Below are 22382 nucleotides of genomic sequence, written 5' to 3' on the forward strand. Positions count from 1 at the left end.
TGGCCCTGCCGGCCCACAGAGAGCCCATCGTGCCTGCAGATAGCCCATGGTGCCCGCAGGTGGCCCTGCTGGCCCGCAGCAAGCCGGGGGTGCCCGCAGGTGGCCCTGCTAGCCCACAGATGGCCCATGGTGCCCGCAGGTGGCCCTGCTGGCCCGCAGCAAGCCGGGGATGCCCGCAGGTGGCCCATAGTGTCCGCAGGTGGCCCTGCTAGCCCACAGATGGCCCATGGTGCCAGCAGCTCGCCCCTGGTGCCCGCAGGTGGCCCTGCCGGCCCACAGATAGCCCATGGTGCCCGCAGCTCGCCCCTGGTGCCCGCAGGTGGCCCTGCCGGCCGCGCTGGCAGCGGCGGCCCAGGCGCAGCGAGCCGGTGGCGCGGCGGCGGCCGGCGGGGGAGGGCAGAGCAGCAGCCACTCCCAGGAACAGTAGTGAAATCGGCCCGACACTTTAACTGTCAATCAGGATTAATGGGGTATAAAACCTCCCCAGCGCCGCGGCCCTGAGCGGCAGAGACGGCAATAGGCAGAAATGAGTAAGAGCCAGAGCTGAAGTAGTGCACGGCGTAATTCCTGCTCTGTGATCCACGCTCCAAGTGAAAAAACCGGGAGAGGGGGCAGAGAGAGGCAGTGACCGGCTCAGCCTTTGCAACCGGCTCAGGACAGAACGTCTATAGATATTTATAGATACTAAAACAAGAACAACAACCTCACCCTGAATTGAGGCTTTCTTAAAAAGAAGGTCCTGGCAATTCTATCTTATTTAAGCAATTTCCTGAGTCTAAGAATAGAAATGAGCTGCCTGGAAGGCACTGCAGGCTGAAATTTGGAGACATAGGCTGCTTTATTTTATTTTTCTACATATAAAAACCTTTCGTTTGGATACTGGATTTTCATGTGGGTTTTTGCAGCGGAGGGATGTATGGTTACTTTTAATTCTACTTTTTTTTTTTTTTTTCCCCCTCTGTTTTAATTTTTAAAAAAAGCTTTCCAGTTAAAAAGCAAGCAAGCTGCTTTACCTGCGTGTGACAATCCCAGAGGACACCGATCAAGAAACAGGGGAGTGACTTGGTCTTCTGCACTACTTTACTCCTACCCCCATTTATTTTTTCGGGGGAGGGAAGGATTTTTCCAGTCCAAGAACCTCTTGCCCCCAAGTTTTGGAAGGGGGGCTGAAGAATTGTCACCCATCTGGGGGTGCATGAAGGCTATCGCTTTTCTTTCTCTGTCACCTTGGTTCTGTGGAGGCTTGGAAGAGAACTTTGCCTGGCAGAAGAGGATGATGTGGAAGTGGCTGGGCGCCCTGCTGCTGTTCCCGGTGCAGATGGTGTATCTGGTGGTGAAAGCCGCCGTGTGCCTGCTGCTGCCGCCCAAGCTGCGAGACCTGTCCCGGGAGAACGTGCTGGTGACCGGCGGGGGCCGCGGCATCGGCCGGCACCTGGCCCGGGAGTTCGCCCGGAGAGGAGCCAGGAAGGTGAGCGGGGATGGGGATGGGATGGGATGGGGAGCGCCCACCTGCTGCTCTGCCAGCGAGCCCTGCTGCCCCACCTCCGGGTGGGATCGCCTGGAAAGGTGAGAGCAGCTCTCTGAGTTATTACATCGGTTTCATTTCAGAAGTTGCCCACTCCTCCTTCACCGCGTCCTGCCTTTCCCCATCCCATCGGTGAAAACGCGGTTGTGAGAAAATCCCCCTGTGCTGACAAAGGAGAGGGTTTTGCCTCAGCCCAGGTTTGCTGTGGCAGGGGAAGGAGACACGAGCGATTCTGGGCACGGAGCTCGCTTCCATTGCTGCTTCCTGGCACTGCTGGGCATGGGGATCATGTACAGTGAGCCCTCCTCTGTCAGGATATCACCCCAAATGAGAGGGGCATGGGGATCCTGTACAGTGAGCCCTCCTCTGTCAGGATCCCATCACCCCAAAGGAGAGGGATTATGTACAGTGAGTCCTCCTCTATCAGTGTCATATCACCCCAAAGGAGAGGGGCATGGGGATCATGTACAGTGAGCCCACTTCTATCAGGATCACATCACCCCAAATGAGAGGGATCATGTACAGTGAGCCTTCCTCTGTCAGGATCACATCACCCCAACGGAGAGGAATGATGTACAGTGAGCCCTCCTCTCTCAGGATCATATCACCCCAAAGGAGAGGGGCATGGGGATCATGCACAGTCAGCCCTCCTCTGTCAGGATCACATCACCCCAAATGAGAGGGATCATGCACAATGAGCCCCCCTCTATCAGGTCATATCACCCCAGAGGAGAAGGGCAGGTGGCTCTGGGACACTGGGGAGAAGTGTTCCCTTTCACCCTGCTGGGTTTCCATTCGTGAAATTAATTCCTTGTGCTTCCTGAAGTCCCTTGTGTTTCATTTTTGGACAGCCCAGAGCTGTTCAAGGGGAAAATGAATGAGAAGCCAGCAAGAAGATCACAGCTTGAGTGGAAGCTGTGGGATTATTTGCACATTTCCTTGAGGAGAGAGGCTGAGAGTGGCTGCTCTGCACAGCAGCCCAGAAGTGCCAGTGTAGCTGGTGGATCCATTCTCTTGCTCAGAACTGGTGGTTTACCTTGAAATGTTGTGGTTCTGTAAATACAGGTATGTTCCTATGTGTGAATCAGTCAGGGATGCAGAAACACACACATCCTGAAATGAGTCTCAGGATGGAAAGTTTCATCTCCCCTTTTATTGGTAATTAAGGGGAGGACTGGTGAAATTAGCTGCATAAATACTTCTCTGTGTGAGAGAATGAATGAGAATAAATAGAGAAGAAAGAAGAGGAAAAATACAGAATGAGAGGCTATTTAAAGAAAAACATTTGGATTTAGTTCAGGATAGGGTTTTATCACTTCCTTACACATGCATTACAGTTTTCTCTGTGTGGTACAGAGCTATTCTGGCATGTAACTCTGAGGTGTAAAATATGTCAGCATTGAACTTTGATGTTTGTCTGTGTTTGTGTTTAAACATCATGTTGAGATTTACACATTCTGGGAGTCAGAGCAAACAAGTTGATTGACCTTTGGACCCAAGAAATTTGCTGAAGGTGTATTTATATTATCTGTTGGAATACCAGGCTTCATTATTTATTTATTTAGAGCGGCTGGTTGCTATGCTGAGTGCTGGCATTAAAGTGCAACCATTTCTACAGAGCATTTAAGAGCTGTTTTGCTGCAGTTGAGCTGGGAGCTGAACAATGGCCCTGAGGAGCCAAGGGACAGGGGCCAAAAGGAGCCAGGGCTGTTGGAGAGAGAGCTGAGGATGGAATTACTGTAAACAGACACAGACTGTATTCTAGCTGTGCATCCCATCTACAGAATCTCTACATATTGTACAAGGAAAGAATACAGAATATATGAGAGTAATTATTGGGAACTTCTGTACTCATATGTTCTGAAATGCTCTGTGTTGCTAGTTACTGGTTAGAACTTTGGGGTGTTTTGCCTTTTGGGATGTTTCCATGTGCGTCATCAAGGTGTTTAAGTCTTTGACTCAGTTTGAATTAGATTTTCTTTTCAGTTATATCATTGTGTGCAGTCAGTCATATGGCCCTCAGCAAGTTCTGATCCCCCTGGTAGTGGCACTGCCTGCCAGCCTGTGGTGAGAACACCAAAGTTGGCTTCATCTCCTTAGTAGTTTTAATGCTAATTTTACCTACATGTGGTACTTTCCATTCCCTTTGCTATGAGATTTCATTTCTTTCCTGCTTCTGTGCTCAACCCTAAATTTGTGGATTTTGTGCAGTCGCCATGTACCATGCGCAACCTTCTGCTTGGCACTCCTCTTCAATTTTACACTTTGCATTTGACAACCAAAAAGAAATGAAAAAGCCTTGGAGTGTCTAGCAAGTCATCTTTTGATAAGGCTTATGAAAACTGACTGTTTTTCTCTTTTTACAAAAACTGGCTTACACTAATATGCAAAGCTCGAATTATTGATCATAATTACTAACTTAGAGCAGATTCTGATTATCAGATGGCGCAGTCACCACATTCCAAGTTCAGGAAAAGGCTTCCAGCAGAGGCATGGAGTTCTGGGCCCAGCCCAGCGTGCCATGCAGGAGCTTGGCAGCAGTGCCAGGGCTCAGGTTCTGGTGGAGGGTGAGCAGTGTGTCCTGACCAAGCGCTCCCGGCGCCTGCGCACACAGACATAGTGGCGGGCTTTTGGAGGTAGGCGGCGATATATAACCATATTTTTGAGATTAGAATCTTCAGAAAGATAAAGTTAGTTTGGACTGTGAGGCTATGAAACTTCTCTGGTAATTAGACTGGATGGGATTTCATCTTACACTCAGTTTCAGGGGCTCACAAGTGAGATGTAGCGGAGCCGTTTTCGAGCAAGGTGGCAAATGTTGTGTTTCACAAGATTATGAATTGTCACATCTGCAATTCCTCTACTGTAAAATTTGATCTTGCATTTAAAGCTGTGAAGAGGACAAGAAATAAATCCCAGAAGGGTTTATTAAAATGGAAATACAGTGTCTTGATTGATGAGCATGGAGAGTAAAATTCTCAGTCTGATGGAATGGAAGTCTCTTGGGCATGATCTTGTAAATCCATCCTGATTCCCATTCTTTACCCCCATTGCTCTGCCATTGTGCCTTAAATGTGACTTGGATAAATGTCTGAGACATTTCCTTCTCAAGTGATGTTTCTTTTCTCAAAGTTGTTCATTGGCCTTTCCAAAGAAATCACCAATAAAGGCACAAAGCAGTGCCAGTTCTATTTGCAGTTTCAGAAGTGTATGTTCTGGTTTTTTTTCAATTAAGACTGCCAGCAATTTTTAGGCAATGGGGACTTTAATCATCAGATAATTCCTGTTCAAGTGTACCCTGAGAGGTCAAAGGATCCATACTCCGTTTGTAATTTCAAGTAGTTTTCAAGAACTACTTGGTCCTGGGAGGTGCTGTGTATTGAAATGCTTCCTGGAGCACTTCTGGAAAAAGCCAAGAGCATGTAAATGAGCTGTGTGCGGGGATGAAGTGCTTACAGATGATCCAGGACATGTTAGTGTTATGATGAGGGATGAACAGCACTGACTTTTCTCCGGAAACGTTCAAGTGTTGTAATCCAACTTCCCAGAGATGTGTCCAGATTCATAAGTGCTGCCTGAGAAGCTGCTTTGCTGTGGCTGAATTGCTGGAGAAATCAACTTTCTGCTTTCAGTCCCTTCTTGCCTGCTTGCAAAATTCAAAATCCTCACTGTTGTTTGCTTTAACTCTTGAGAATTTGACTGTACCTTAAAAGTATTTGGTTAATGCAGTATCACCTCTGCCTCAGTCTCACACACTGGTAGCTCTGTCAAGGCTCGTAGCTGTTGATACTCTGGTGAGCCAAAATGGCAGAGAATGTCTGTGTTAATGAAATGGGAGAAGGAGAGACTTTTATGAGTTTATGATTTAATGCCTATGAAATAAAAATCCACTTCCAAAGCCTAATGGTGTTTTGCAAAGACTGTACTGTATAATCCAGTTAATATTGGAAAGACTGGCCCTTTTGAACAGTATTTCTTGTGTTGGAGAACAGCCCTCTGCAGATGTGAGCAGTCAGGGGGTGTAGGGTCTGAATGGGTTCATTCACTGCTCAGCAGAGTGGGAAACTGTGCCTGGTTTCCTTAAAGCCATTTGCTTTTCCTACAGAACTTTCATTATAGTGCCTTTGCCAGGAATTTGCCAGCCCTGATTTTGATAGTCTCTAGTGAAGAAGTTTGGTTCCTATGTCTTTATCTTTGTTAGGTTTTCTTTTAGGAAACTTTGATCTCTAAAAATTTTCTTCGTCATTTTAATTTACTTTGTTCACAGGTTATCTAATTTGAGATGTGATTGAACGGGACAGGGATGCTCAGTTCTTAGGCATTCTGCCTTGTTAAATGTCAACAAAACCTAATAAAAGTAACTGAAAAAGATGTTAATAATAGGACTGAAACAGATTCCCCAGCTTCAGTATGTAATTTAGTATTCTTGTTTATCTGACAGTGACCTTGAAAGAGTTTCTTCGGCCTTTCCAGAAAAACCCAACAGCCCTGAGATCTCAGCTGTTCTCTCCATTGGTATTTTCACAGCATTTTTCAAAGTCAGACCTCAGTGTCTGCATTTTGGAAGATTTCTTGTTGTCCTCTTTAAGTTCAGTGTCAGCTGGGATGGGAAGAAGTTGAGGGATGAAGTAGCACCAAGAAAGGGATGGATGGGAGCTGTGCAAGCCCACACTGCTGCTGGAACCTGGGGTTTCCCTCAGTGTTCCACTTTCCCCAACAGAACTGAAAACCTCAAAGGAATTAAAAGTGCCTGAAAGCCTTGTATAATTGGAGGGGTTTAGCTGAGTAAGATTTGAGGCTATTTTGTGTTTAGGCTGAGAGTATTGGTGAGAGGTTATGTAAAAAAAAATGTTATCAGGTCTTAGAATTTAGCCTTGTATTCCCAGTAATGGAAAATTTGGCAAGTTTTGAGATGAGTTTATCAATGGCATGCTCCTCCCACACAAATTGCATCTGTAGCTCTATGAATATTTCATTTTGGTCTTTATGAATCACATTGACTTAATAGTTCACAGATTTCACAGAATACTCTTGAGTTGGAAGAGTCCCCACAAGGATTAACGAGTCCAACTCTTAAGTGAATGGCTCATATATTATTGTCCTGATTTGTATGAATTAATATATATACACTTTCTAAAAGCTTCTTTATTGCACATACCAATGCTGTGTGACTAGAGCTGGATATTAAATTAATACTAATCTCCTGATGTGAGGGCAAAAGGCACTGCTGCTGTTTCAGAGCTGTGACATTTTTTGAGGCTCAGGACAAAAGATATGAGTGTCTCCCATGGATTCAGTAAGAGTTCTTAATCCAAAATGTCTTAAAATATCAGTCACTCTCAAACATTCATCTCTGGTTGCACTTTCAGAGCCTGTAGAAGAGTCTTGCAAAATTTCATTGGAGAGTATCTCTTACCTGGCATCAATTCCTGGTGCACTGGGATGGGAATGTGCCCCAGACTTCATCCAAACCTGGGACCCTTTCTTTTGTAATGTACAAAGGTTTATAATTCCTGACTCTGTTGGGGAGTGGGGAAGGGATGAGATCTCTGCAGGAACCCTGTTCTAAGCCTGGAACCCTTTCTTTTGTCATGTACAAAGGTTTATAATTCCTGAATGTGTCCTGGGGAGTGGGGAAGGCGTGAGAGATCCCTGCAGCAGCCCTGTACTTCCCAAAAGAAAGGGTTCCAGGTTTGGAACAGAGGAGATCCCTGCAGGAACCCTAGGAAGCCCTTCTGCTTCTGTCAGCTTTAAAATCCCATGTGCTGGGCCAGTTGTCAGGGAGACACTTTTGTTCTCAAGTAATAACTGATTTCTGACACATTCATTCCTTCTCAGCTCAGAACACGACTAGACCTGATCTGGCCACCCCAGAGAATATTAGTCCTGATAGAAGAAAAGAGCTGCTTTAAAATGACACACTTTCAGAGCTGAGAGAACCTGATTTTCCTCAGAAACTGATTAATCACATGTACTTGTTTTTAACAGGCATCATGACTTAACATAATGAAATTAGAAAGCCTTTAAAATTAGGTTTATAAAAGAAATGGACACAGTTCTGATGTACACTACCCAGTGCAATATGTCAGTGTGCTGCACTACATTTAAGGTAGCCTGGTTTTAAAAGACAGTGTAAAATATATATATATATATATATTTGGATTTCAGTGCTAAGAAACTGTTGCCAGGTGAGCATCTGTCCCTATTCTGAATGGTCTAATGGATTTCTGTGCAGTCATTTCAAAAATGCAAAAAAGTAAGTGACCATTTGGAAAAGACAATCTGACATTGTGTGAAAAGGATAATGGAATCTAGGAGGAAAATGCACTAATGTAATCTAAAAGGAAATTTTCTATGCTATAGATATTTTAGTGTAATGAGAATATTTACCTGTAGTGCAAATATGAGGTTGTAAGTGATTAATCTCTCCTGTTGTGTGTGTGGTTGGAAAGAAACCACCACAGGAATGCAGCAGCTTCAGGGATATGTTAAATGATGGTTACTTTAATCTTCCTTAAGTTTAGACTCTTAATCTTCCAGTGAACTAGGAGAGCATGTCACAACTTATCAGCAGCCAGAAGTACATGAGAAGAGCTGGGGAGTGAATGTTTTTCCATGTCATGTGAAATAATACATTAATTTGAAACTTTTGGTAAAGTATGACAGCATAGATCTGATTGGGTGGCTTTATAGTCTCCAGAAAGGCTTTATTTCTCCAAAGATTACATCCTGACAGCAGCTTTATTTAATGGCTTCCTGTTGGCAGCTCCCAGCTTTGTTGGTCGGATTTAAGGATGGGCAGAAGAGCCCTTTTTGGAGTGCCAGGCTGCCATGGCATGGAGCCTGTGCTGGGGGCTGCTGCCAAGGCCAGCACTTGGAATAACATGCTGAATAAGTGTCTCTGCCTGACAGGCACCACCAGGATTTATCAGCTCTCAGATCTTTGGTGTCTGTGAAGCAGCTTGGGCTGGAGCTGTTTTAAGTTATAATTTGGAACATACCTGTCTTTTGTTGCTGGGTGTGTTGTGAGGAGAATAAATGATGTTAGCAAGAAGTGGTGCTTGCAGAGTTGCCGTCTTGTCATCTCTCATCAAGATGCAGTGATGTAATGAGAGAATGCTGTCCCAATTGAGACCATGCTGAGTTGGCACACCAAGATCCAGCACTTTTTAACATGCTGAAGGTCTGGCACCAAGGCAGTTAAATGAGGCTTCCCACTAAATACAAGGACTGTGCCAATGCTGTAAAAAATCTTAAACTTTTAAAGATGAGGTTTTAAATTAATGCCATTGCAGTGCCTCAAAAACTGACTTCACACCAAAGACTGTTTAGCATAAAGATGCTAAATGTGCTTTATAAGAGCAACCGCAAAAGATGATGCTGACCTCAGGGTTGGCAGGGATAAAATAAATAAATGTGACAGTGGAGATAAAAACCAAAAGGTGACAATGAGTACCAACACAGAGCTCTCTGCTGATGAAAGCCAGAGACTGCAGCACCACTTGTTGAGCCAGTTTAAAGTTCTGGAAGAGGCATCACAGCAATGGAAGTTTTAAGGTGGGGTTTGAAAAGCAGCAGTAAAGAGTTTTGAAGAATGTTTAGAGAGGTGCAGGGAGTGTGGTAGAAAACAGATTGTTTTAAAAATTAATGCTAGGAAGTAAAGGCTGCAGTAGACCTAATGCTAACTAAAGGTGAAGGGAGTATGGGTAAAGTGAAAGTGAATACCTTGAAAGTGAAAACAGAGACTCAGCTGGAGGAGGAAGCAGTGAAATTCAAATTGAGCTGACCTGGTCAGAGCAGCAGATGAGGTTGATCTTGAGCAGGGGATTGGACCAGGGAACACTCAGAGCCTCAGCCATAGTCTGATTCCATCATTCTCAGTCTCATTTGTAGGAAGGAAAAAGGCAGATTTTCTGCACTTCAGGGCTAACAGGAAGGTTTTGGGCCATGATGTTTCAGGCCACTGACCTCAAGTGATTCATCCCTATTTTATTTGTGTAGTTTCATCACCTACAGTGACTTGTAAAAGTGTTGCTGAGTATTTATGTTGCATTTATGTCATGGCTCTGGCACAGGCCAGAAAAAGTCTCGGACTTGTAGAACCTGTAGGTAGTTTTTACTGCATTATAAAAGAATCAAACATGCTGTTGAGCTAATGTCTGATTTAATTAGCCAGGCACAGCAATTTGCTTTAATAGTGACCATAATCCATGTATACAGTCCTAAGCATTTGACTAAAACCTTTTAAAGGAATCAAAGATTTTATTATTCTTAAGATTGCTGTGGCAACCTGCTTTATTAGAGTGATACTGTGCAGTGGATAGTAAAATTGCAAAGGAGGAACTTAGGAAACTCTAAATACACTCTGAATTCCATTTCTAAAAGAGATCAGCAACATTCAAAGTTGGCACATCAAGAACTCTCTGGTTTTATATCAAACTGCCAGAGCAAGGCAGGAACTTGGCCTGACAGTAACCTGAGAGGAATCAAAGTATAAAGGCAAATTAAAAAACCCCCAAAAATGGAAGAATTAGGACAAATGGATGATAATGATGAAGTTCACAGAAGAAGCCAGTTAATTCATTCTGCAAGAGTGATGGGGATAAGAAAAAATAACTGTTATCTTGATTACCTACCCATAAAATTGGACAAGGGTCTAGAAATTTGGTATCTTTCCCTCTGGGCAGTTTGAAAATGTCAGCTAATGATTATTTGGGTTTAAGTATTGAGTATGAGAAGACACAAATCTGAGACAATTGCTGCTCCAAGCTTTTCTGCAGGAAAGGGAGGCTGAAAAGAAAAACTCCTCAAGACAGAACAACAGCCTCAGAGCTGAGAATAAGCTCTGGCCGTTTAAAACCCATGCTTATCAGGAATATAAAGCAGAAATTATTAAAGATTCTTTTAGCTGGGCCCAGACTCTGTTCTTCAAAGCATCCTGTCAACATCCTGAGGAGCTGAACAAGTCAGACCCAGGCACTGCCAGATCCATTGGCTGATAACACTGACGCCAGGAGAAAAGGGTCAAATACATGTTGTTTGACCTTTATCCCAGTGGGGATTAAATTGATTCTAATTAATAGACTTGGGAATAGATGGCTACCTTGGCAGAGTTTGTAATTAATTTAAATTGTTCATCCCATTAGTTTAGCCATAAACTATGCATAATTACAATGGGATTTTGTGGACAGCTGCCCTTATGTTGCCACCTTCTTAATTACAATCTACTGACTGCAGTGCTGCAGAGCTTATTTGTTTTGGTTAACATAGGGATTTCTGTTGTCTTACACTGCCTGAGCAAACGTGTCAGTGCTCCATTTATGGCAATAAAATCATGTTTAAAAGCACAAATACAGCCGTGCTGAATCAGTTGTGCTTTAGGTGTGTGCCTGTGAGGTAAACCTGGCTCTCAGTGTGTAACCTGTGACAGCTGTACTTTTGAGTGCACTTCACCAACATAAAATTATACATATTTTGAGGTTTTATATATATATATAATTTTTTTAATATAAATTGTGCCTGGAAAGACCACGTCGGTGATTATCCTGTAGTATGCCACAGTTTTAGCTACAGATTAGAAAGAGTCTGTATAAAGGTGGGGTAGCAGTTGGTGTGACTTGGCTAATAATAGATTTCTTCCCTTATCTCAGTGGAAAAGCCATTTAAAATAGGTGCAAATTGAGTTTTCACTCAGTCATATTCCCTTCTCTTCAGCAGTACAGGTGTACCCATGGTACTCTTTGTCATTTTGGTAGGTCCTCTTTCCCAGTAAGTCCTGGACTAGAATTCTGCTGTCTGAACTCCTGTGAGTAGCAGAAAGTCATTTTTCAGGCACTGAAGATCTTATTTCAGTGTTTCTTAGAATCTTCACTGAGAAGCAAATGTCTCCTTTATGGCCAGGCCTACATCTAGAAGACAGAAGTCACCACTTAAAAAACCATGATCCTTTATGTGCTTATAATTGAGGTTTGTTTTACTTGCCCTTTGAATCACCAGGTACACCCAAGATTTTCTCTGTGTCTGAAGAGCTGACATGACAAACTTGCACCATTTTACCTGAAAGCAGAAATTCTTGGGTAATCTTTTTACTGGACCTCAAGAAAAATCTCAAATATACCAAACTTAACTTGTGGGAAGACAAACACTGAGCAAAATGGATCAGCAAGAACAGTGGGCAGTCAGATATTTTCTGCATGAATATTAAATTAGTGTTTGTCTTCGATCTGTCACTTCAGTCTCCTTGCTGGCAGTAAACACAGACAGCTTGTCTCTGATCAGCACTTCCCTGGGCAAAGCTTGCTGGAGAGGCAATGGAAAATCCTGACATCCCCTTTCAGCAGCTTGGTTTGATGTTGACTACAACCTCCAATTCCCTGTACCCAACTCCTAAAAAAACCTTCCCAGAGAGGACAGAGCCTTAAGGAGACGAGGTCATGCTCCAAGTGGGATATTAAAGGCACCCAGCTGGTACAAAGTGCTTCTTTCCCAAATGCTCACAGTTCAGGGCTGGCTCTGGCCACAGGGAGCTGTCAGGAATTATGTCAGAATATTTCCAAGGCCCCTGGGAAATGCAGGACTCCTGCCTGGCTGAGCTGAGCCGTTTGATTTGGGGTTTGGGATGTGCTGGTTGTGCAATGCTGTGGCTTTTCTGCTTGGATTGGAACCCAGGCCCCTCAGAGACCACTGTGTTTATATTTGATGTGCTTGTGGAAGAGGGTTTGTCTCTTCAAAGGCAAAGTCTCAGCCATCAAAAGGGGTCCCAGGGTTTATTTCCATGGATGGTGATGTGCAACTGTGGCAGATTGTTCTGTGACACCTTTTCTGATGGAAGGGGAGGGGAGTGTGTGTGCACACATGTGTGGGAAAGGGATCTGGCACTCTGTGTGTCCTTGAGAGCCAGAGTTCAGCCCTGGGTCAGCCAGCTCCTCCTGACATCACTGCACTTGTTTACAGCTCTCACTGAGCTCTGCTGATGCCTTTGACCGCCGACACTGCCCCAGCTCAGGCAGCATTTCTGCAAAACCAGACATTTACAGGAGCATCTTACATTCATAAAGGGATTTTAGCTTCTCTTCCTCACTGACTTGAAAGGAATAATAAGAAATAGTCAATTCTTAACCACTGAAAGTAAATTATGTTTATAAAATAAATTGTAAATGACACATTTTCAGGTTGTTGTTGAAATTGTAAATGCACTAAATAATCAGAATGCTGGTTATAGACTGACAAAAGAGCTTATTTACAGCTCTCACTGAGCTTTCCTGATGCCTTTGACCACTGACACTGCCCCATCTCAGTCCAGCATTTGTGCAAAAGCAGAAATGTACAAGAGCATCTTACATTTATAAAGGGATTTTAGTTTCTCTTCCTCATTGGCTTGAAAAGGACAATAAGGATGTTTTGAGTATAGCATCTTACATTTATAAAGAGATTTTAGTTTCTCTTCCTCACTGACTTGAAAGGGACAGTAAGAAATAAAAAATTCTTAACCATTGAAAGTAAATTATGCTTATAAAATAAATTAGAAACTACACATTTTCAGGTTGTTGTTGAAATGGTAAATGCACCAAATAATCAGAATGCTGGTTATAGACTGAAGAAAGATCCATCTTAGAGGGAGTTGATATATTTGGGATGAAGTAAGAATGGTTTCTTTAGCCACTGGAATCAGTAAAAACAGTTAGAACACTTTTGGTTTGTATTTGAGCCTCAGATTTAGGCCAAGTAGTGTTATTTGTTTCATATTCCAGGTTTCTAAGTGCAGTTCCAGCACTGACAATCCATCACTGCTGCTCGTGGGGGTTGCTGTCCTTCAGGCCATTACTTTGGTTGGGTTTGTCACTTATATTTCAGTGGAAGCAAAAAGTGAATGTGAGTCAACCAAAAATAGGCCTGTTTTTTAGGGCTAAATTTCACACACTTTCTTGGAGCAGTTTCCAGATCCCCAATGCTCTGAGGCTGCTGGCAGGGAGGGAACCCTTCAGGCAAAGAGCTGGGCTTGTGGCTGCCTTTGAACACACTGAGAATTGTTGTGCCTCAATATTCCATTTCTGCCCCTCAGCTAAATCTCCCTTACTGCCCAGGTTACTTTATACAGTTTGTTTTATTGGAAAGTGAGGTTTGTCTCATTCTGTGATAACTTCATTGATTTTGTGTTCACATTGAAGTGAATTAACTTCGTTTTGCATTGCCTGAAAAGCAGTCACATCCAAAAGATGGGAACTTCCAGGCAGCTGTAAGTTTAGGAGTATGCTAAAGCTGGGTTTGTGACTGCCTGACCAGCACCTCTTGTTTAAATAACATTTGGCAAATAGGTTATTTAAATAACCATTGTGGCAGAGCCTGAATTTGAATTGCTTTGATCTGGCTAAAAGTAATGATCATGTATATAACTTCTGGTTTTACATTTAGATATCATTTTATTGAACAGAACTGTGCTGTTTCTCACATTTTTGAAAGCAAAGTAGCTTCTATATCTTAACAGTGTATTGAAAAAAAAATTGTATAATCAGTGAAAGATCCTTTTTAAGCCATGCTGTACCCCTGGGTGGAGGTTGTGCTCTGGGAGCTTCCAGTCCTCTGATTCCCATCCTCCTTCTTTGACTTAATAGACTGAGAGAGTTAAATATGTCCTGAAAACTGCCATTTGTACAACTCATGAATAGATTTTAGAGATTCTGCTCTGTTGCATAGCAACAGCCACCATTAAAAAATAACATTTTGAAAAGCACATGAAAAGATAGGCAACCAGTTAAGCATTTCAATATTGAAGCTTTCTTCTGAGCAGTGCCCTTTATTTCTTCAACTAAAATTCTTGTAAGAAAGGCACCTTTTGACAGCTTTTATGTGGTTTGAAAATGGTAGCAGTTCTCTTTTTCTAGAGGCAGAGAAAGGCTTGTAGGGGAGCTTGTCTGGTGTTTATACACAAATTTCAGGCAGGCTATTTTAACTCCAATACTTCTCCAGTAACCTCACGGGAGAAGTTATTTTTTCAGTCAAGAGCTGCATCCTATTATGCACATGGATGATCTGGAGCATATTTTAGCCCTTTCTGGAGGGCAGTTTATAATGACAGCATTGGGAACATTATTCACCCTTAGGTTTCTCTGGCTATTTTTGTTGCAAGCCTTCTCCCAGCTTAACAAATTTAAACCCTTCCCTAGTTTTTCTTCTCAGTGATGTTTTGAGGATAGCATCAAATTGATAAATCTATATATTTTTTTTATTTTTATAGAGAATTTTTTAATATATTCCCCAAAATAAGTGAAGTGCTAGTGAATTGCTCATCATGATTGAGCTTGGAACAGAACTGAAGGTGTTCTGAATTAAAGCTGACAAGTCTTTAAACTGGTAATGCAGCATAAATAATTTTTAAGCCATTTTTAAGCCTTGCAGGGTCCAGCCTAGGAGTCAGTGCTGTCCCTGGGGACTGGAAGTTAAAACCACCCAGCATTTCAAGGTTAGGCTGCTCTGCTCCAGAATTTATCTCAGAAATAGAAAGGCAAACTCTACAGAAGAATCCACTTTGACTGGCACCCAGTTTGCAGCTCTTTAATTCTTCTTTTACATACATTTATATTGTCAGGTTTTTCAATTTATGGGCAGTTTTGCCCAGTCAGGTGAAATAATACTGTGTTGGAGCCACTTTTTAACTGCACATGTCCTTTTCTCCTAACATTACCTTGTAATCTAACTTTTGGATTTTTTAGCTTTCCAAGAAGAGTTACTGTTCAGTGCAGACATAGCTTTGCATTGTAGTAGATGTCTAACATGAATATTTAACCTGTCACAGGTTCTTTACCCAGATAGTTTTATGCAGTAAGTAAAAATAATAATGCAGCATTTTGGAAGAAAAATGTGCACACAGCTAAACTTCAGTGATGCTGAAATATCCTGTCAGACCATCACAGTAATTTCTTTTTCCCCTTTTGAAATGTTATTTACTGACTTTCTATCCCTTCATCTTGTCTGCTGTGCTTGCAGGACAAAAGGGCTTTCTGCACCTGCATATTTCCCCTCCCCACAATTTCCTGACATTTTTATAGGAATCTGGATTACAGGGATGCCATGCCAAGCAGACGGAGGCGGCGGCAGCAGCACACTGGTTATTTTTGCAGGGTGGAGCATTATATTTCTATTGGTGGGTGTCTCCAGAGCCTTACCTCAAACACAGAACTTTCCTAACCCCTCTCCCCACCCCCAGATCCTCCACTTCTTCCTGCTCTGCAGCCAGAGAATCTTTCTGCAGGATATTTCTTTGTGATAAAAACAGGAGCAGGCTCCGGGTGCTGAAGTGATTTCAGCATTTATTATGATAAAAGAAAGGCCTAAAGCAAGGGGTACTGAAGTGATTTCAGCATTTATTATGATAAAAGAAAGGCCTAAAGCAAGGGGGACCGGGCTGGGCAGGAGTGTTCCTGCTGAGGATGGAGCAGCGATGTCCCAGGGGAACAGCACAATTTCAGTGGGTCAGATGCCCCTTTTTATCCTGTTTTTTGTCCCTTGGATTGGTTTCTGTTTGGATCCTTCATTTGCATGAAGGTTTAGGGGCTTGATTGGCCATTACAGTTCTGTCCAGGCTGGCTCTTCACTGAGGTGTGTTCTCACAGAATCACAGAATAATGAGTCCAATCATCGAGTCCAACCTGTGCCCTAACACCTCAACCAGACTCTAGCACCAAGTGCCATGTCCAGTCTTTATTTAAACACAATGGCCCTGGGAAGAGCATTCCATTACTTTATTATTCTTTCAGTGAAAAATTTCCTCCTGATATCCAACCTGTACCTTCCCTGACATAGCTTGAGTCTGTGTCCTCTATGCTACTTTGAGTACCCTATTTCTTACAGCTACCCTTTTAACCCCTTTTACAATATAACAACCAAACTAACAGTATACACTTAACGATCTATCAACCATTTTACAACAGTTTCCAGCCTATTTTTAACATTTGTGTGCTTTGGCTCCCTGCAGCAGCAGCAGCCTGTTCTCACACATGGGGTGGCAAACCATTCCCCATTACAAGCCTGTCCTTTCTTTACCCCACAGATGCTTGCAGGGACCTTCCAGGGTGACAGCTTGTGGCCACTTGGTGCATTTTGTTGGAGCGTTGCACTCGGTTTGACCCTGTCCCAGCGTTAATGGAATTGTAAAGGCTGACTCCTGCCTGACCTCTCCTTGCAAACAACCCTCACCCTTGCCCTTCCTCCTGTGCTCAGAGCAGAGCTGCGAAGAGCTGCTCCCAAGGCAGTCTGGAGTGCTGCAGACTAAAGCAATTGGAGAGAAAAAAAAAAAAAACCTGGAGAAAAAAAAAAAAAAAAAAAGTCAGCATGGGGCCACCTGTCCTTACATAGTCCTGACTGTGAGAACAGTGGGCATTTGTTCCCTTCTTCACAGGGAGCTGCTCTGCTCTTAAATGCCTGTGTGCACACAGAAAATCACACATTTTCTTTCCAGGGAAGGCCCCTGTTGAACAGCAGGCAGGTGTTGACATACTCCTCTGTGATTTTTTTAAGAGGGAAAAAGGGGTACATCTGGAATTGACTGTTGTTTAGGTGAATAATGTTAATCCCATTGAGTGCTAAGTCAACATATAAACTAATAAAAGTTCAGACTCCAGACTAAAATGATTGGAATTCACTCCTTCAGTTGCCTTCCGAAGTCTCTTTAGCCCTAACTGTTAATCTCATTACTATATGTTACTCCTGGACTTAAACCAGTTTATTATAAACTCTGTGGTTTGTGTTTACCAGGGTGGCAGGATTAAATTTAAATTCAATTCTTACAGGCTTTACAACTGCTAAATAGTAATCTTGAAAAGCTTGCATGTAAAATAGATACAGAGACTTGCTCTCTCGATTCTCCACGTTAACATGCAACTTTTCTCATACCTGTCCTTTGCAGCTTTGATATTCACTGTGGGAACCCAGAGAAATTCTCCACTGGCCTGCTTTGTTTGCTTACCTTTACAGAAGTGTCACTAAGGGGCTGGGTTAAGTATTTTGACCTACTTCAGGCATCACAAGGTTCTTTTTTTTTTTTTTTTTTTCCTTTTCTAAAGCAAAGATTGGCTTTTCACACTGCAGGGCCACACCTTTCCCTCTTCCAGTAATCAGCCTTGAGCTGCCTCTCCCATGGAGAACTCCTGAAAGAACTTGTCTGCCTTTGCCTGGGGCCAGGAGAGGGGAAGGGGTGGAGGAGAAAACTCTTCTGCCATTGACAGGCTAAAGACCTGGAGCTTTTGAGGCTGTGGGATTTAGCTTCCCTTTCTCACGATGTGCAAAACTCTGCCAGGATTATGGGACACACTGGAATGCATTTTTTTTTTCCCGAGGACAAGACTGTGTGTGTGTTAGTAGTACCAGGCAGACGTGAATATAGGGGGATAAGGCTGGCATACTTCAGTGGATTATCTACACTTTGTACTTCCTAAAAGTATGCAGGAACTCTTGAGTGTTGGGCAGCAGAAAGGCTTTCTGTGTTTGAACAAAGGTCTGTGCAATTACAGATACCAGCTCACACAGAGCAACTTTTGTTCCCCTGCACTGGCAAGGAGGTTGAAAGGGGGAATGAAATGTGTTGACCTACCAACTACTTCCTATCGCTGCTGATCTGGGGCTGGGAGCTGTGCTTGATTTGTGGAGGCAGCAATAATGAGATCAGGCAGGAAGGGCATTTGTGTCTCTCTGCAACACTTTAATCTTTCAGTGTCTTCTGATTGTATCAGAGAATTGCTTCATGGGTCATAAAATGGAGAACCTTTGAGAATGGAAGTTATATCTGCTAATCACAGCCCACCTTGTGATGTAATAGACCAAGAGTGAACATTTCTTTACTCAAATACAATCCAGTAGTGGTAGGACAACTTTCCAGTACTGCTCCAGCTCACTGGAGGCAGAAATTCTAGCACAGCGGGTTTGCTGATGATACAGTGCCAAAATAATTGATGATGTAAAAGGGCAGCATTCCATTGCTGCAGTTCTTGAATTGTGCTAGCAGTAAAATCAGACTGAACAACTTAACTAGCCTTGTGAATGATGTAAATTTAGCTCTAACCTTGTGTCCTGCATTAGTAATATCCCTCAGTCTCTGGAGGCATTGATCACATGTTTATGTTGTGGTTGATAGCAGCCTCAGTCTAGACCAGTTTATATAAATCAGTGGCTTTATCTGATTTTGTGGTGGTCAGGAGCATAACTCTTCTTGTGCTATGGTGAAAGTCAGGCTTTGGCCCTGCAGACAGCCTTGCCGTAGTGCAACAGCAGCAAAAAACCCCTTCCCTCTGACTCCCCTCTGACCTCAGGACAGGCCTCATTAGCAGATTAAATCCAGAGTTAAACGATCCAGAGTTAATCCTCTGGGAGCAGAGGATGCAGTGCCTGCCCCTCCAGCTGAAGGGATTTTCCTAAGGTCAGATAAGGAGTTCTGTGACTCCAGATCAACAGATAAGGTTTGTTTTGCAAAAATCCATTAATAAATCCTGGGAAAATCTGCACCAAGCGTGATGTCACAGCCCTTGCCTACTTTGAAGCTCATCAAGGGGAGGAGGGCACGTGGAGTTCCTTCATCATCATCATCAATCTCTTCTTCCCTGTGTCCAGTGGTGAGATCCTGCCTGCAGTGTCAGGGATGGCTTTCCCATCCCACCTTTCCCATCCTACCTGCAGTGTCAGGGGTGGCTTTCTCATCCCACCTGGATGCCAGGGATGGCTTTCCCACCCTACCTGCCTCCCTGGCTGCTGCCAGCCCAGGGTCACACCGAGGTAAGCACAGGCAGGAAGCCCTGGAGCAGGATTATCCACCTCCCTGGGCACCTGCCCTCACCAATTTTCTGGTCAGTAACTCTGAGAGAGGAGAGGGTGTCTGGTGCAGCAGGAGCAGGCAGGCAGGGGAGGATGGTGAGAGATGGAGAGGAGGGAGAAATAAGGGCTGGATTCTTTCCAGGATGGAAAACTGTCTGTCCAAGAATTTATCCAAAATGCAAGTTAAATATTCCTCTGTCCACCACTAAGTTCTGGTGAATGGGTGGCTGTGCAGCATCCTGACAGGCTGAGAAATTATGAACACAGTGCCTCTCCTTATTCCTTCTCATTTTCCTCTGTCCAGACAGGAACTTCTGTGTCTGTTGGAGTCATTCTCAGCTTCCATTTGGGACACACTTATTGCCAATTTAGACTTACAGTTAGAAAGGAAAGAGGAGACAGCCCAGACTCTGAGCCCCATGTCTACATTTGAAAAACTGTGCTTCCCAATAAAATGGACCATTTCTGAAACCACAGCTCTGTCTGGGGCTCCTCATGAGTGCAGAGCCCTGGAATCCCAGCTGGGGCAGGGTGAAATGAAGTGGTGCCTTTCTTGATGTTTACATTTTTTATGTTTATTGAATAATATTTCTTTATCCCAAGGGTTGCATCCCAAGGGAAGTGAAGAGCCAATATTTGGGTAACTGGAGCTCATGGGGCAGCAGCAAACAGCCCCAGGCCCACAGTGGCTCAGCAGGGAGTAGAAGGATTTGTTCAGGAGCATTGGATGATCATCAGTAATGACACATTTTGCAGAAGAGGGTGGAGACCTGAGGAATTTGTAGTGAATCTCAGGAGGCAGTAGGAGAGCAGAAGGGTTTGTTCAGGAGCATTGGGTGATCATCACTAATTCACATTTTGCAGAAGAGGGTGAATGTAGGATCACAGAGAATTGAGGAGTTTGTAGCAAATCTCAGGAGGCAGTAGGACAGTAAGGACCCAGAAAACATCAGAAATATCAGAAAACTGCTGTGTTGCCTGTGCAACAAGACTGTAAAACAAGCCTTTCCTAAAGATGTTCAGCAGCAACAGAAGCCTCAACCGTGAGACAAATGCAGCAGCTCCAGACTTGTCTCGCTGTAAGATCTGATGTCCTGGGAGGCTGGGGGGAAACCTGTGCCAATTCAGTCTGGCCAGATGTAAGAGAGAAATTTAAAGTCTCATATGATCTCATAGGAGCAGTCAAGCTTGAATTTGGACCAAAAGCACGTTGTATTGAGTTCTGAGTTTTATCCATCTGTAAAAAGTAGCAGAAATGACGGCAGGAGCCCTCACTTCCCACTGGGCCATCAGGGACCTCTCACAAAAGAATGGTCTTTTATTTACTGCCTTTCTCTTACACAGGCTGAAGCCTTCACCTGAATGTGGACAGTATCAAAGACATGAAAACTTCTCATGGAAAGAAGTCAGTGTTGAAATTAATGTTGTCAGCAGGATAAGCAGCAGATTCTGTCTTCCCCAGATGACCCAGATTTAACGGGGTCACCTTGCAAGACTTGCCTATAGGATATTAAAGGTCTCAATGAAACTGTTGGGGCATAAAAAAATAGTATATCCAAGAGTTGCATCACAGACAGATGTTCCTTTGACAGGTCATCCTTTGCTTAACTGTTCTTCCATGTATATTTCCTGACATTCAATGCACCAGTGGTAGCTCCTGGGAATAGGAGGCTTTGAGACAGATTGAAGTGAAGAGTGAGGGATCTACTTTTTATTTAGCAATAGCAGAAGCACTGGAGTATCAGATATGTGAGCACAGTTTCCTGCCTTACACTCTCCTTGTCTGACACCTTATTTCTGTTTCTCTCCTCTTCCTGTCCTACCTTCCATCCCTCTTCAGCAAGTCACTTCATTTTTTAGTGTGTACATTGACTAATCCAACCCTGCAAAGAGGGTGAAGTTCACCCGGATGCAAAACTCTGTGGGCATCAAACTTGATGTTTGCAGTTGACATTTTGTGGTTTTTTATCTCCCCTTTCCACAGAGGTTTTTCCTCCCCCTTTCCATGTGGGTTGTGAAAGGGAGAGCAAAGTGTGCATGTGCTCGCAGCTGAGCAGTATTTTGTAAATACTTCCTGAGAGCTTGTGAAATTTCTCACATGTTCTTGATTTCCCTTCAAGGCTGCACTGTACACATGAAAAATATTCCTTGGTCTAGCCCTGGGATCAGAAGTGAGTAAATAGCCATCAGTTTTACAGGCTTTGAGGAGATGCCAAGCCCTGATGGCCAAGGGTGATACGCTGAGACTTTAGAAGCCAGGCCAGTGCACAAGCTGCAATTTCAGCCATATGCTTTCTTATAGTTTTTAAGTGTGATCACAGCTTTTTCCTTGAAAATTACTTCCCCTGAGATAAGTTTTCCCATGAAATGGTTCTGGCATATTTATACACGCTCTGAAGTTTCTGGTTAACCAGATTTGTTAGTGCTCTGGAGAATTTGAGGATATAAATCTTATCAGTCTGGGCGTGTTTGTGTTCACAGATGTGCCAATGACATGGAAATGGGATTAATTGTAAATGTAACTTGTTTAGGAAGTGGTTGAGGATTTGGGTACTTCTGCATTTTAGCCTTGCTGGGGTACACTAAAGAGCTCTTTGACCCTGCAGAGATTAGTTTTAGTACCAGTTATGAGATAAGCTTAGCTAGTTCTTAAAAAATAATCATGTTAAAGCTCTCTGCCAGAGATTTGTTGTGGGGTAAGAATACTGCACACATAATTTTTTTTTATGTTGATTTTGCTGTTATTAAGTTAATTGCAGGGATTGAGCTATAAGCAGTGATGCAATTCAGACTTTTTCCTTTCTGTTCTTTCAACTTTGGGAAAACTCAAACATTCTTTAATCTTTGAAGTGTAAGTGTGCTTATTTTCAACCATTAAAAAAATCAATATACTGGTCAGATTCATACAGACTCAGTACACAGTAGTGTGAGAAAGAACTGTAATTCTGGATTACACGTGCTTGGAGATAGCACCATAATTTTGCATTTTCAATGTAGCAACCATCTCTTGTCTCTCTTTTGGATCTTGCTCTTAGAGCTCACAGAACAGTCAGCTGAT

The 22382-nt window shown here is 43.3% G+C and overlaps 1 protein-coding gene across 7 annotated transcripts in view; it reads left to right on the forward strand.

Annotated features, from left to right (window-relative positions):
• Positions 1-452: 452 nt before the first annotated feature.
• The window catches only part of DHRS3 (dehydrogenase/reductase 3), a 46181-nt gene continuing 24251 nt past the window's right edge, over positions 453-22382 (forward strand). For all 7 annotated transcript variants that reach the window (XM_063177032.1, XM_063177036.1, XM_063177034.1 and 4 more), the window contains exon 1: positions 453-1468. In XM_063177032.1, coding sequence (XP_063033102.1) covers positions 1196-1468 — 273 coding nt within the window. In that variant the 5' untranslated portion in view covers positions 453-1195. The remainder of the gene's footprint in view (positions 1469-22382) is intronic.

This window comes from Melospiza melodia, chromosome 26 (genome assembly GCF_035770615.1).
Source record: "Melospiza melodia melodia isolate bMelMel2 chromosome 26, bMelMel2.pri, whole genome shotgun sequence".
NCBI classification, from domain to species: Eukaryota; Metazoa; Chordata; class Aves; order Passeriformes; family Passerellidae; genus Melospiza; species Melospiza melodia.